The 14,361-nt window shown below is 41.5% G+C and overlaps 1 protein-coding gene across 1 annotated transcript in view; it reads left to right on the plus strand.

The window, feature by feature from the left end:
* LOC139421754 (NLR family CARD domain-containing protein 3-like) overlaps positions 1 to 10,196 on the plus strand; it is a 28,717-nt gene extending 18,521 nt beyond the window's left edge. Inside the window, exons 3-10 of the mRNA XM_071172874.1 lie at positions 2,258 to 2,374; positions 2,629 to 2,713; positions 2,843 to 3,071; positions 3,441 to 5,202; positions 5,487 to 5,660; positions 7,630 to 7,803; positions 7,999 to 8,045; positions 8,486 to 10,196. Of these exons, the coding sequence (XP_071028975.1) occupies positions 2,258 to 2,374; positions 2,629 to 2,713; positions 2,843 to 3,071; positions 3,441 to 5,202; positions 5,487 to 5,660; positions 7,630 to 7,803; positions 7,999 to 8,045; positions 8,486 to 9,036 (3,139 nt within the window). The 3' untranslated portion in view covers positions 9,037 to 10,196. The remainder of the gene's footprint in view (positions 1 to 2,257; positions 2,375 to 2,628; positions 2,714 to 2,842; positions 3,072 to 3,440; positions 5,203 to 5,486; positions 5,661 to 7,629; positions 7,804 to 7,998; positions 8,046 to 8,485) is intronic.
* Positions 10,197 to 14,361: the final 4,165 nt, after the last annotated feature.

Genomic DNA, 14,361 nt, shown 5'->3' on the forward strand with positions numbered 1-14,361 from the left:
ATAATAACCACTGTGGTTATAGAGGGTCAACAGGTCAACACTATAGGAGTAAATAATAATCACTGTGGTTATAGAGGGTCAGCACTATAGGAGCAAATAATAACCACTGTGGTTATAGAGGGTCAACACTATAGGAGTAAATAATAATCACTGTGGTTATAGAGGGTCAACAGGTCAGCACTATAGGACTAAATAATAACCACTGTGGTTATAGAGGGTCAACAGGTCAGCACTATAGGAGTAAATAATAATCACTGTGGTTATAGAGGGTCAACAGGTCAGCACTATAGGAGTAAATAATAACCACTGTGGTTATAGAGGGTCAACAGGTCAACACTATAGGAGTAAATAATAACCACTGTGGTTATAGAGGGTCAGCACTATAGGACTAAATAATAACCACTGTGGTTATAGAGGGTCAACACTATAGGAGTAAATAATAATCACTGTGGTTATAGAGGGTCAACAGGTCAGCACTATAGGACTAAATAATAACCACTGTGGTTATAGAGGGTCAACAGGTCAGCACTATAGGAGTAAATAATAATCACTGTGGTTATAGAGGGTCAACAGGTCAGCACTATAGGAGTAAATAATAACCACTGTGGTTATAGAGGGTCAACAGGTCAACACTATAGGAGTAAATAATAACCACTGTGGTTATAGAGGGTCAGCACTATAGGACTAAATAATAACCACTGTGGTTATAGAGGGTCAACAGGTCAGCACTATAGGACTAAATAATAACCACTGTGGTTATAGAGGGTCTGTGTTCTTGTTTGTGTCTCACTGCTATGCTTTATGTTGGCGAGGTTGCAGTTGTAAATGAGAACTTGTTCTCAACTGGCCAACCTGGGTAAATAAAGGTGTTCTCAACTAGCCAACCTGGTTAAATAAAGGTGTTCTCAACTGGCCAACCTGGTTAAATAAAGGTGTTCTCAACTAGCCAACCTGGTTAAATAAAGGTGTTCTCAACTGGCCAACCTGGGTAAATAACGGTGTTCTCAACTGGCCAACCAAAAGGTAAATAAATATGAAATAAAATAAAGAAAAATAAAAATAAAAATCTCTAATTTTATCCAATGTAAAAAACACAATTTCAAATGTTGCCACAGGAGCCCAAATTTAGCCAGTCAGTCACATTTGACTGTAAAACCTAGCAGTACTACTGATATCTCTGAGAGTGAGGCAGATATATATTATTACTGTGTAAAACTGTGTAAAACCTAGCAGTACTACTGATATCTCTGAGAGTGAGGCAGATATATATTATTACTGTGTAAAACCTAGCAGTACTACTGATTTCTCTGAGAGTGGGGCAGATATATATTATTACTGTGTAAAACCTAGCAGTACTACTGATTTCCCTGAGAGTGAGGCAGATATATATTACTACTGTGTAAAACCTAGCAGTACTACTGATTTCTCTGAGAGTGAGGCAGATATATATTATTACTGTGTCAAACCTAGCAGTACTACTGATTTCTCTGAGAGTGAGGCAGATGTATATTATTACTGTGTAAAACCTAGCAGTACTACTGATTTCACTCAATAAATTTGCTTCATTTGAATATGTTTTTTTTTAGGATGCGTGCCAGTGTTGATGTTGAGACCTGATGGATATCGTTGAAAATGGCGTGGTTATTGACAATGTTAGCTTGGAGCTGCTTGAGTGTTATAGCATTGTTGGCCAAAAACGTGTTTACTATCTCCCTCTCTTGCTGTGAACAGGCCTTCCCCCTGACCCTCAAAAAAAAAACTATATTCAATAGTCCAGCATCCCTCCACGCAACAGTGTTGCACGGATCTCATTTGTCAGATTCGGTCCTCTTTGAGCACCTTCTTGTCTTCCTCTTCCTCCTCCTCGTCCTCCTCGTTCTCCTCCTCGTCCTCCTCGTTCTCTTCCTCGTCCTCCTCCTCGTCCTCCTTGTCCTCCTCGTCCTCCTCCTCCTCCTCGTCTTACTCTTTCTCTGACTCTTTCCATTGTGCTTGAAGACCGATGAACTCACCTGCTGCTTTTTATAGTGCTAAGGGAAAACACCTGATTGCAATCCCAAAAAACTGTAACACTTTTCTGCCCATGATTAGCTACTGAAAAACACACCAATCTCTTTCATAATGTCTACGAAATCAAATAAAATGTACAAACATTTCTGAAAAGTGGTATGAAGCATTTTAGAATGAAACTCTTCTTATGTTTCCCCATCTGAGCTCAGAGTAGATGAGAGATGTAATGTTTGTCTCTGTTGTGTTGAAGCCCAATCAAGCAGGAGAGACCAGCCTCCCCTGTTCCCAGCTGTGTGTCCATGAAGAGTGACAAGTCTATGGGTCAACCTTTAAACTTTAGAGAGGGAGACTTTTCTACTGAACAAAGGTAAGAAGAACTCATGGGTCATGGTCATTGAGTTAAACAACACTGTCTCTAGTTATTTCTCCTCTTTTCCCATTTATTGATGTTGTTTTCATAATCCATAGGCTAATCATTTTGTCCATTTTCATAGTCCTAAAACAATATTAAACAAACACAACATTCCCTCCTGGTGTGTGTGTGCATCTCTGTGTGTGTGTGTGTGTGTGTGTGTGTGTACTCCCTAGATGAGGGGATGTAATCTCATGTTTTGTCCACAGAAACCAACAGGAGAGATCAGAGTCAGAGATTCTCAGTGGTCAGTCTTCCCAGAGTCATCAAACAGACCTGGCCTCCATATTCAGTGTATGTGGTCCTGTTATGTACATTTATTTTTGTTTACCTCAAGAAAAGTTGATCTGTCAATCATTCATTAATGTGTTTATGAGAAAGCATTTATTCTCTTGCTTAACTTATTTACTTGATTTATTTCAGTTGCTTGAAGAGAAAATTATGACATTTGTGAAGAACGAGCTGAAGACGTTCAAGAGGATTCTTAGTCCAGAACTCCCAGAAGGCTTTGAGAGTAAGAAGCAGGATAAGGAAGTGGTGGACGCTGAAAATGAGAAGCAGGAGAGCAGTGCCAGAGAGGGGGCTCTGAAGATCACACTGCACATCCTGAGGAAAATGAACCAGAAGGAGCTTGCTGACACACTGGAGAAAAGTAAGATCTGTCTGCCTCATATTGAATGTTGTTTTATAACATTTAAAAGCTGTAGCTAAAGTACAGCTAAAGTAGCTGTGTAACTCAATGATATTGTAGCTGCCTCAACACAACACCTAGTGACCTCATCAAGTAGCAGCAGGGATGTGTTGTGGTGATTAATTTAGAGAGAGAGACAACATTAATAATACCATCAATAATACCAATAATAATATAATCAGTCACACCAGTCTGTAATGCATTATGAAAACATTTACACATTTATACAGTCAGTTAAGAAAGTGTTATAATTGAAAACTTTATAACAGTCCTACAATACTGTAGACATTAAAACAGACGTAATATTAATATCCTCTGTGTTATTTCTAGATTCAGATGAGCTTGCTGTGATTTGCCAACGTGAACTCAAATCTAATCTAAAGAAGAAGTTTCAATGTGTATTTGAGGGGATCGCTAAACAAGGAAACCCAACACTTCTCAATAAGATCTACACAGAGCTCTACATCACAGAGGGTGGAACAGGAGAGGTCAATAATGAACATGAGCTGAGACAGATTGAGACAACAACCAGGAAACAAGCAAGACCAGAGACTGCAATCAAATGTAACGACATCTTCAAACCCTTAACTGGACAAGACAAACTTATCAGAACTGTGCTGACAAAGGGAGTCGCTGGCATTGGAAAAACAGTCTCTGTGCAGAAGTTCATCCTGGACTGGGCTGAAGGAAAAGCAAATCAGGATGTCCAATTTGTATTTTCATTCCCTTTCCGGGAGCTGAATTTGATGAAAGGGGACAAACACACTTTCATTGAACTTCTCAATCACTTCTCAATGGAAACCAAACAATCAAGAATCTCCAACTACAACAAGTACAAAGTTCTGTTCATCTTTGATGGTCTGGATGAGTGCCGACTGCCCCTAGACTTCCAGAAGAACAAGATCTGTTGTGACGTCACAGAGTCAACCTCTGTGGATGTTCTGCTGACAAATCTCATCAAGGGAAATCTGCTTTCCTCTGCTCTCCTCTGGATAACTACCCGACCTGCAGCAGCCAATAAGATCCCTTCAGTGTGTGTTGACCAGGTTACAGAGGTACGAGGGTTCAATGACCCACAGAAGGAGGAGTACTTCAGGAAGAGATTCAGTGCTGAGGACCTGGCCAGCAGAATCATCTCACACGTAAAGACATCAAGGAGCCTCCACATCATGTGCCACATTCCAGTCTTCTGTTGGATTTCTGCAACAGTCCTTGAACACATGCTGGAACATAAGTTAGAAGAGATGCCCAAGACTCTGACTGAGATGTACACACACCTTGTTGTGTTTCATACCAAACAGAAGAATGAAAAGTATCTTGGGAAAGAAGAGACAGGTCCACACTGGAATGAAGAGAGCATTCTGTCACTGGGAAAACTGGCTTTTCAACAGCTTGTGAATGGCAATCTGATTTTCTATGAAGAAGACCTGAAAGAGGCTGGCATTGATGTGATTGAAGCCTCAGTGTACTCAGGATTGTGCACACAGCTCTTTAAAGAGGAATGTGGGCTGTACCAGGACAAGGTGTACTGCTTTGTTCATCTGAGCATTCAGGAGTTTCTGGCTGCTGTATATGTGTTCCTCAACAACAATGAGAATCTAATGGACAAACCGCGAACAAAAGACGAGCCTGCAGTTACTTTCTACAAGAGTGCTGTGGATAAAGCCTTACAAAGTGAGACAGGAAACCTGGACCTTTTCCTCCGCTTCCTTCTGGGCCTCTCAATGGAGTCCAATCAGAAGCACTTACGAGGTCTACTGACAAAGACAAGAAGCAGCTCACAGAGCCATGAAGAAACAGTCAAGTACATCAAGGAGAAGATCAGGGAGAATCCCTCTCCAGAGAGGTGCATCAATCTGTTCCACTGTCTGAATGAACTGAATGACCATTCTCTAGTGGAGGAGATCCAAAGCTACCTGAGCTCAGGAAGTCTCTCAGAACGCAACCTGTCACCTGGACAGTGGTCAGCTCTGGTCTTTGTGTTGCTGACTTCAGAAAAGGAGCTGGATGTGTTTGACCTGAAGAAATACTCCAGATCAGAGGAAGGTCTTTTGAGGCTGCTGCCAGTGGTCAAAGCCTCCAGAGCTGCTCTGTGAGTGAATAAAGTTACATATAAGAACTAATCATCAGGAAGAAATTCAGTTTAGAGAATAATATGTATTATAATATGTCTATAATATTATATTGAATAACATATTGAGTAAATGCATTGATTTTCACATTAGTATAACAATATGACCGTACAATTCTAGGAGACGAAAGATGAATCTATATGTTGTTTGAGAGAAAAAGCCAAATGCATCTGCCATTGTCCTTCTACACTACTGGTGTTAAATTAACAGTGTGTTTGTGAAGTCATGATGATTTCTTTTGCAGGCTGTCAGGCTGTGGATTCACAGAGGAAGGCTGTTCTTCTCTGGTCTCAGCTCTGATGTCAAACCCCTCACACCTGAGAGAGTTGGATCTGAGTAACAATGACCTGAAGGATTCAGGAGTGAAGCTGCTCTCTGCTGGACTGGGGAATCCCCACTGTAAACTGGAGACTATGAGGTCAGTATTCCTGTAGTTGGTCAACAAGTGATAACTGTTCACCAGATCCACATGTGTTTACCAGACACACATAGTCCACACCATATGTGTTTGGACAGTGAAGATTACAGTTTTACATTTGGTGCTTTGCTCCAGCATGTTGGATTTGAGATAGAATATGTTGTATTAGGTGACAGTACAGCTTGGCATTCTCTCAACCAGGTTCATGAGGTAGTCACCTGGAAGGCATTTCAATGAACAGGTGTGCCTTCTTAAAAGTTAATTTGTGGAATTTATTTCCATCTTAATGCGTTTGGTAGGGGGGTATGGAGATGGTAGCCCTATTTGGTAAAATACCAAGTCCATATTATGGCAAGAACAGCTCAAATAAGCAAATCATTACTTTAATAACCTCTTATGGATCTGCTCCTTAAATATCATCCCCAATCAGAGACAACGATAAACAGCTGCCTCTGATTGAGAACCAATCTAGACAACCATAGACATAAAAAAAAACCTAAAAAAAAAAAAACCCCTAGACAATACAAAACTAAACCAACCACCCATGTCACACCCTGGCCTAACCAAAATAATAAAGAAAAAACAAAGATAACTAAGGCCAGGGCGTGACACAAGGATCATACCCCTCTGTTATTGGTAATGGTGAGATGTTAGCGTGTTTTGTTGTATCCTCTGTTATTGGTAATGGTGAGAGGTTAGCATGTTTTGTTGTATCCTCTGTTATTGGTAATGGTGAGAGGTTAGCATGTTTTGTGGTATCCTCTGTTATTGGTAATGGTGAGAGGTTAGCATGTTTTGTTGTAGTCTCTGTTATTGGTAATGGTGAGAGGTTAGCATGTTTTGTTGTAGCCTCTGTTATTGGTAATGGTGAGAGGTTAGCATGTTTTGTTGTAGCCTCTGTTATTGGTAATGGTGAGAGGTTAGCATATTTTGTTGTAGCCTCTGTTATTGGTAATGGTGAGAGGTTAGCATGTTTTGTTGTAGTCTCTGTTATTGGTAATGGTGAGAGGTTAGCATGTTCTGTTGTAGCCTCTGTTATTGGTAATGGTGAGAGGTTAGCATGTTTTGTTGTAGTCTCTGTTATTGGTAATGGTGAGAGGTTAGCATGTTTTGTTGTAGCCTCTGTTATTGGTAATGGTGAGAGGTTAGCATGTTTTGTTGTAGTCTCTGTTATTGGTAATGGTGAGAGGTTAGCATGTTTTGTTGTAGCCTCTGTTATTGGTAATGGTGAGAGGTTAGCATGTTTTGTTGTAGTCTCTGTTATTGGTAATGGTGAGAGGTTAGCATGTTCTGTTGTAGCCTCTGTTATTGGTAATGGTGAGAGGTTAGCATGTTTTGTTGTAGTCTCTGTTATTGGTAATGGTGAGAGGTTAGCATGTTTTGTTGTAGCCTCTGTTATTGGTAATGGTGAGAGGTTAGCATGTTTTGTTGTATCCTCTGTTATTGGTAATGGTGAGAGGTTAGCGTGTTTTGTTGTAGCCTCTGTTATTGGTAATGGTGAGAGGTTAGCATGTTTTGTTGTAGCCTCTGTTATTGGTAATGGTGAGAGGTTAGCATGTTTTGTTGTAGCCTCTGTTATTGGTAATGGTGAGAGGTTAGCGTGTTTTGTTGTAGCCTCTGTGGACTGTATACTCAATACAATCTAAATCTGATACCTCACTGTCTAAATAGATATGGTGTGGACTGTATACGCAATACAATCAATCTGATACCTCACTGTCTGTCTTCTGACTGATTCTGCTTTTTAAACTGGTCTGGTCAGTCTATTATAATATTTGTACTATACATGTTTCTATCTGCAGGCAATACTTTGATCAATTGTCATTTCAAAAAATGAAACATCCATTTATGAATAGATATGGGAGGTTTCAGGACACTGATGAATCTGAATATTTAGAAAAAAATATACTGCCACTTTTCACCACCAAAAGATAGCAGAGTGAATTGAATATGATTTGACTCTTTGCAGGCTGTCACGCTGTCTAGTCACAGAGGAAGGCTGTGCCTCTCTGGTCTCAGCTCTGAGGTCAAACCCCTCACACCTGAGAGAGCTGGACCTGAGCTACAATCACCCAGGAGACTCAGGAGTCAGACTGCTCTCTGCTAGACTGGAGGATCCACACTGCAGACTGGAGAAACTCAAGTATGTAGAGGGTTTATGTCAATGTTCATATCAGACATGTTTGACTTATCAGGCTAGTTAAGACAAACACTCTTACCATCACTTAGACAAAGTTATATGCTGACTGTTTGTGTGTGTGTGTGTGTGTGTGTGTGTGTGAGAGAGAGTTCACGTGTATCACTCAATGACTGTCTGTTCTTCTGCTTACCGCTACAGTGTGGAGCATGGTGGAGAGTACACAATGAAACCTGGGCTTAGAAAATGTGAGTCTTGACTGATGTGACGAATATGACTAAGAATAAGTCTTAATTCAAGTTAAGTCAGGATTCAAGTTAAGTCAAGTTAAGGCAAGACCACCAAAGACCACCATGATTACAGAAGCAGAAATCAGGGACACCAAAGTTGACAAAGAGTTGCTTTGACAATGTGTGTGTCTCCCTGTGTGTGTGTGTGTGTGTGTGTGTGTGTGTGCGTGTGTGTGTGGCGTGTTCGTGTTACATAAGAAATGTGTGTGTGAAATGAATGTGAATAAGTGTGTTTTATATTACCATACAGAATAACATATTCAACAAGTCTCACATTACCTTAACTTCTCCTTTTGATACCTAGAAACATCTACATTAAATTAATTAGTGAAAAGTGAGTTAACATTCTAATGTGAATGATGATGATTTCTAATATTGTGTCTGGTTTCATCCATCAGATGTCTGTGATCTCACACTGGACCCAAACACAGTAAACAGACTCCTCTCTCTGTCTGAGGAGAACAGAAAGGTGACACGTAGGAGAGAGAAGCATCCGTATCCTGATCACCCAGAGAGATTTGAGGACTGGTACCAGGTGCTGTGTAGAGAGGGTCTGACTGGGCGCTGTTACTGGGAGGTAGAGAGGAGTGGGAGTGGGGCTGATATAGGAGTGACATATAAAGGAATCAGCAGGAGAGGAGAGGATGATGACAGTAGGATTGGATACAATGACAAGTCCTGGAGTCTGTTCTGCTCTGACAACCGTTACACTGCCAGGCACAATAATATTCACATAGACGTCCCCTCCTCCAGCTCCCACAGAGTAGGAGTGTATCTGGACTGGCCAGCCGGCACTCTGTCCTTCTATAGAGTCTCCTCTGACACACTGACCCACCTGTACACATTCACCTCCACATTCACTGAGCCCCTCTATCCAGGGTTTAGGGTTTGGTATGATGACTCCTCAGTGTCCTTGTGTCAGGTGGTCCCTGTGTCAAACACAAAATGATGTTTCACTCTAATCATGGTCATGTTCAGTAAGTATCAAGGAACAAGGCCAGACCCAAATGTGGACACAGGAGTCAGATGGTTGGAGTCTTACAGTGTTTATTAATCCAAAGGGTCGTGGACAGGCAAAAATATCAAAACCATTAGGTGCAGAGTGGCAGACAGGTTTGTGGTCAAGGCAGGCAGAATGGTCAGGTAGGAGGGTACAAAGTCCAGAAACAGGCAAGGGCCAAAACCAGGAGGACTAGAAAAAGGAGAATGCAAAAAGCAGGAGAAGGGGAAAACCTCTGGTTGACTTGGAAACATACAAGACGAACTGGCACAGAGAGACAGGAAACACAGGGATAAATACACTGGTACAGAGAGACAGGAAACACAGGGATAAATACACTGGTACAGAGAGACAGGAAACACAGGGATATATACACCAGGGAAACACAGGGATAAATACACTGGCACAGAGAGACAGGAAACACAGGGATATATACACTGGTACAGAGAGACAGGAAACACAGGGATAAATACACTGGTACAGAGAGACAGGAAACACAGGGATAAATACACTGGCACAGAGAGACAGGAAACACAGGGATAAATACACTGTCCCAGAGAGACAGGAAACACAGGGATAAATACAGTGGGGAAACACAGGGATAAATACACTGTCCCATAGAGACAAGAAAACACAGGGCTAAATACACTGGTACAGAGAGACAGGAAACACAGGGATAAATACACTGGTACAGAGAGACAGGAAACACAGGGATAAATACAGTGGGGAAACACAGGGATAAATACACTGTCCCATAGAGACAGGAAACACAGGGCTAAATACACTGGTACAGAGAGACAGGAAACACAGGGATAAATACACTGGTACAGAGAGACAGGAAACACAGGGATAAATACAGTGGGGAAACACAGGGATAAGTACACTGTCCCATAGAGACAGGAAACACAGGGATAAATACAGTGAGGAAACACAGGGATAAATACACTGTCCCATAGAGACAGGAAACACAGGGCTAAATACACTGGTACAGAGAGACAGGAAACACAGGGATAAATACACTGGAACAGAGAGACAGGAAACACAGGGATAAATACACTGGTACAGAGAGATGGGAAACACAGGGATAAATACACTGGTACAGAGAGACAGGAAACACAGGGATAAATACACTGGCACAGAGAGACAGGAAACACAGGGATAAATACACTGTCCCAGAGAGACAGGAAACACAGGGATAAATACAGTGGGGAAACACAGGGATAAATACACTGTCCCATAGAGACAAGAAAACACAGGGCTAAATACACTGGTACAGAGAGACAGGAAACACAGGGATAAATACACTGGTACAGAGAGACAGGAAACACAGGGATAAATACAGTGGGGAAACACAGGGATAAATACACTGTCCCATAGAGACAGGAAACACAGGGCTAAATACACTGGTACAGAGAGACAGGAAACACAGGGATAAATACACTGGTACAGAGAGACAGGAAACACAGGGATAAATACAGTGGGGAAACACAGGGATAAGTACACTGTCCCATAGAGACAGGAAACACAGGGATAAATACAGTGAGGAAACACAGGGATAAATACACTGTCCCATAGAGACAGGAAACACAGGGCTAAATACACTGGTACAGAGAGACAGGAAACACAGGGATAAATACACTGGAACAGAGAGACAGGAAACACAGGGATAAATACACTGGTACAGAGAGACAGGAAACACAGGGATAAATACACTGGTACAGAGAGACAGGAAACACAGGGATAAATACACTGGTACAGAGAGACAGGAAACACAGGGATAAATACACTGGTACAGAGAGACAGGAAACACAGGGATAAATACACTGGTACAGAGAGACAGGAAACACAGGGATAAATACACTGGTACAGAGAGACAGGAAACACAGGGATAAATACACTGGAACAGAGAGACAGGAAACACAGGGATAAATACACTGGTACAGAGAGACAGGAAACACAGGGATAAATACACTGGTACAGAGAGACAGGAAACACAGGGATAAATACACTGGAACAGAGAGACAGGAAACACAGGGATAAATACACTGGTACAGAGAGACAGGAAACACAGGGATAAATACACTGGCACAAAGAGACAGGAAACACAGGGATAAATACACTGGCACAGATAGACAGGAAACACAGGGATAAATACACTGGAACAGAGAGACAGGAAACACAGGGATAAATACACTGGTACAGAGAGACAGGAAACACAGGGATAAATATACTGGAACAGAGAGACAGGAAACACAGGGATAAATACACTGGTACAGAGAGACAGTAAACACAGGGATAAATACACTGGCACAGAGAGACAGGAAACACAGGGATAAATACACTGGTACAGAGAGACAAGAAACACAGGGATAAATACACTGGAACAGAGAGACATGAATCACAGGGATAAATACACTGGAACAGAGAGACAGGAAACACAGGGATAAATACACTGGTACAGAGAGACAGGAAACACAGGGATAAATACACTGGCACAGAGAGACAGGAAACACAGGGATAAATACACTGGATCAGAGAGACAGGAAACACAGGGATAAATACACTGGAACAGAGAGACAGGAAACACAGGGATAAATACACTGGAACAGAGAGACAGGAAACACAGGGATAAATACACTGGTACAGAGAGACAGGAAACACAGGGATAAATACACTGCCACAGAGAGACAGGAAACACAGGGATAAATACACTGGAACAGAGAGACAGGAAACACAGGGATAAATACACTGGAACAGAGAGACAGGAAACACAGGGATAAATACACTGGTACAGAGAGACAAGAAACACAGGGATAAATACACTGGAACAGAGAGACAGGAAACACAGGGATAAATACACTGGAACAGAGAGACAGGAAACACAGGGATAAATACACTGGTACAGAGAGACAGGAAACACAGGGATAAATACACTGGCACAGAGAGACAGGAAACACAGGGATAAATACACTGGAACAGAGAGACAGGAAACACAGGGATAAATACACTGGAACAGAGAGACAGGAAACACAGGGATAAATACACTGGCACAGAGAGACAGGAAACACAGGGATAAATACACTGGTACAGAGAGACAGGAAACACAGGGATAAATACACTGGAACAGAGAGACAGGAAACACAGGGATAAATACACTGGTACAGAGAGACAGGAAACACAGGGATAAATACACTGGTACAGAGAGACAGGAAACACAGGGATAAATACACTGGTACAGAGAGACAGGAAACACAGGGATAAATACACTGGAACAGAGAGACAGGAAACACAGGGATAAATACACTAGTACAGAGAGACAGGAAACACAGGGATAAATACACTGGCACAGAGAGACAGGAAACACAGGGATAAATACACTGGAACAGAGAGACAGGAAACACAGGGATAAATACACTGGAACAGAGAGACAGGAAACACAGGGATAAATACACTGGAACAGAGAGACAGGAAACACAGGGATAAATACACTGGCACAGAGAGACAGGAAACACATGGATAAATACACTGGAACAGAGAGACAGGAAACACAGGGATAAATACACTGGTACAGAGAGATAGGAAACACAGGGATATATACACCAGGGAAACACAGGGATAAATACACTGGCCCAGAGAGACAGGAAACACAGGGATATATACACTGGCACAGAGAGACAGGAAACACAGGGATAAATACACTGGTACAGGGAGACAGGAAACACAGCGATAAATACACTGGGGAAAATGAGCGACACCTGGAGTGGGTGGAGACAATCACAAGGACAGGTGAAACAGATCAGGGCATGACAGTAAGACACACTGGAGCAACAATGTAGAGTATCTCTCTAGTGTGTAAACATATGATTGCAAATATTCTTGAATAAACACCATTGAAGTTGACAGACATTGTCAACTAGAGTCATTCATTAATAGAATGAATCACCACACTGTATTGTAAAAACTGGTTTCATTTAGAAATCATTGATCGTGTTGATATTGGGCGTCTTGGTGTTTGTAAATATTGTAGAATGTTTATTTGTCAAATTCTTGACACAACAATCTTGTTTGTGTGTAAACTCAATTCAACTGAATGAAAAGATGTGACTAATAAAGGATCATCAACCAGATGGAAGAGAGGTGGAAATGTTTTAATATTGATCACAATGTGACAGTACAGTAACAGCGTGAGTTGGGGTGGGCAGTCTATGTTTGATTTTCTAGGTTTTGGGTATTTCTATGTTTCGGCCTAGTATGGTTCTCAACCAGAGGCAGGTGTCTTTAGTTGTCTCTGATTGAGAATCTGATTGAGAATCATACTTAGGTAGCCTGGGTTGCACTGTTTGTTTGTGGGTGATTGTCTATGTTGATTGCATGTTTCAGCACAGTTCTCATTAGCGTCACGGTTGTTATTTCGTTTATTGTTTTTGTATAGTGTTTCAGTGTTCAGTGTTCTCTTTATTAAATTTCATCATGAACACATACCACGCCGCATTTTGGTCCTCCGATCCTTCTCGCCTCTCCTCTTCAGATGAAGAGGAGGACGACCGTGACAATTGATCACAATGTGACAGTACAGTAACAGATGGAAGAAGAGAGGTGGAAATGTTTTAATACTGATCACAATATGACAGTACCAGTACTGACTGATGGGAGAGCTATTGCCTTGTGTGTGGTGATAAAGTATGTAGCTCAATAGCTCTGTTGAGACACATATTGCCACAGAGTCACCATGACGGTAGGCCCTTAACTCCACCTTGGGAGCACCATTCACATAACCCCCACCGTGAGCCTATGGACATGAGTCACCATGACAGTAGGCCCTTAACCTGTTGCGTCGAGCCATCCCGAATCCGGGATCGTGAATACAGCCTCAAGCTCATTACCATAACGCAACTTAACTATTCATGAAAATCGCAAATGAAATGAAATTAATATGCTAGCTCTCAAGCTTAGCCTTTTGTTAACAACACTGTCATCTCAGATTTTCAAAATATGCTTCTCAACCATTGCAAAATAAGCATTTGTGTAACAGCTAGCGCAGCTAGCGTAGCATTTAGCGTTAGCATTAGCAGGCAATATTTTCACAAAAACCAGAAAATCATTCAAATAAAATCATTACCTTTGAAGAACTTCAGATGTTTTCAATGAGGAGACTCTCAGTTAGATAGCAAATGCTCAGTTTTTCCTGAAAGATTATTTGTTTAGGAGAAATCGCTCCGTTTGGTGCGTCACGTTTGTCTACCAAAAAAAAACGAAAATTCAGTCTTCAAAACG

This window comes from Oncorhynchus clarkii, chromosome 12 (genome assembly GCF_045791955.1).
Source record: "Oncorhynchus clarkii lewisi isolate Uvic-CL-2024 chromosome 12, UVic_Ocla_1.0, whole genome shotgun sequence".
Lineage (NCBI taxonomy): Eukaryota > Metazoa > Chordata > Actinopteri > Salmoniformes > Salmonidae > Oncorhynchus > Oncorhynchus clarkii.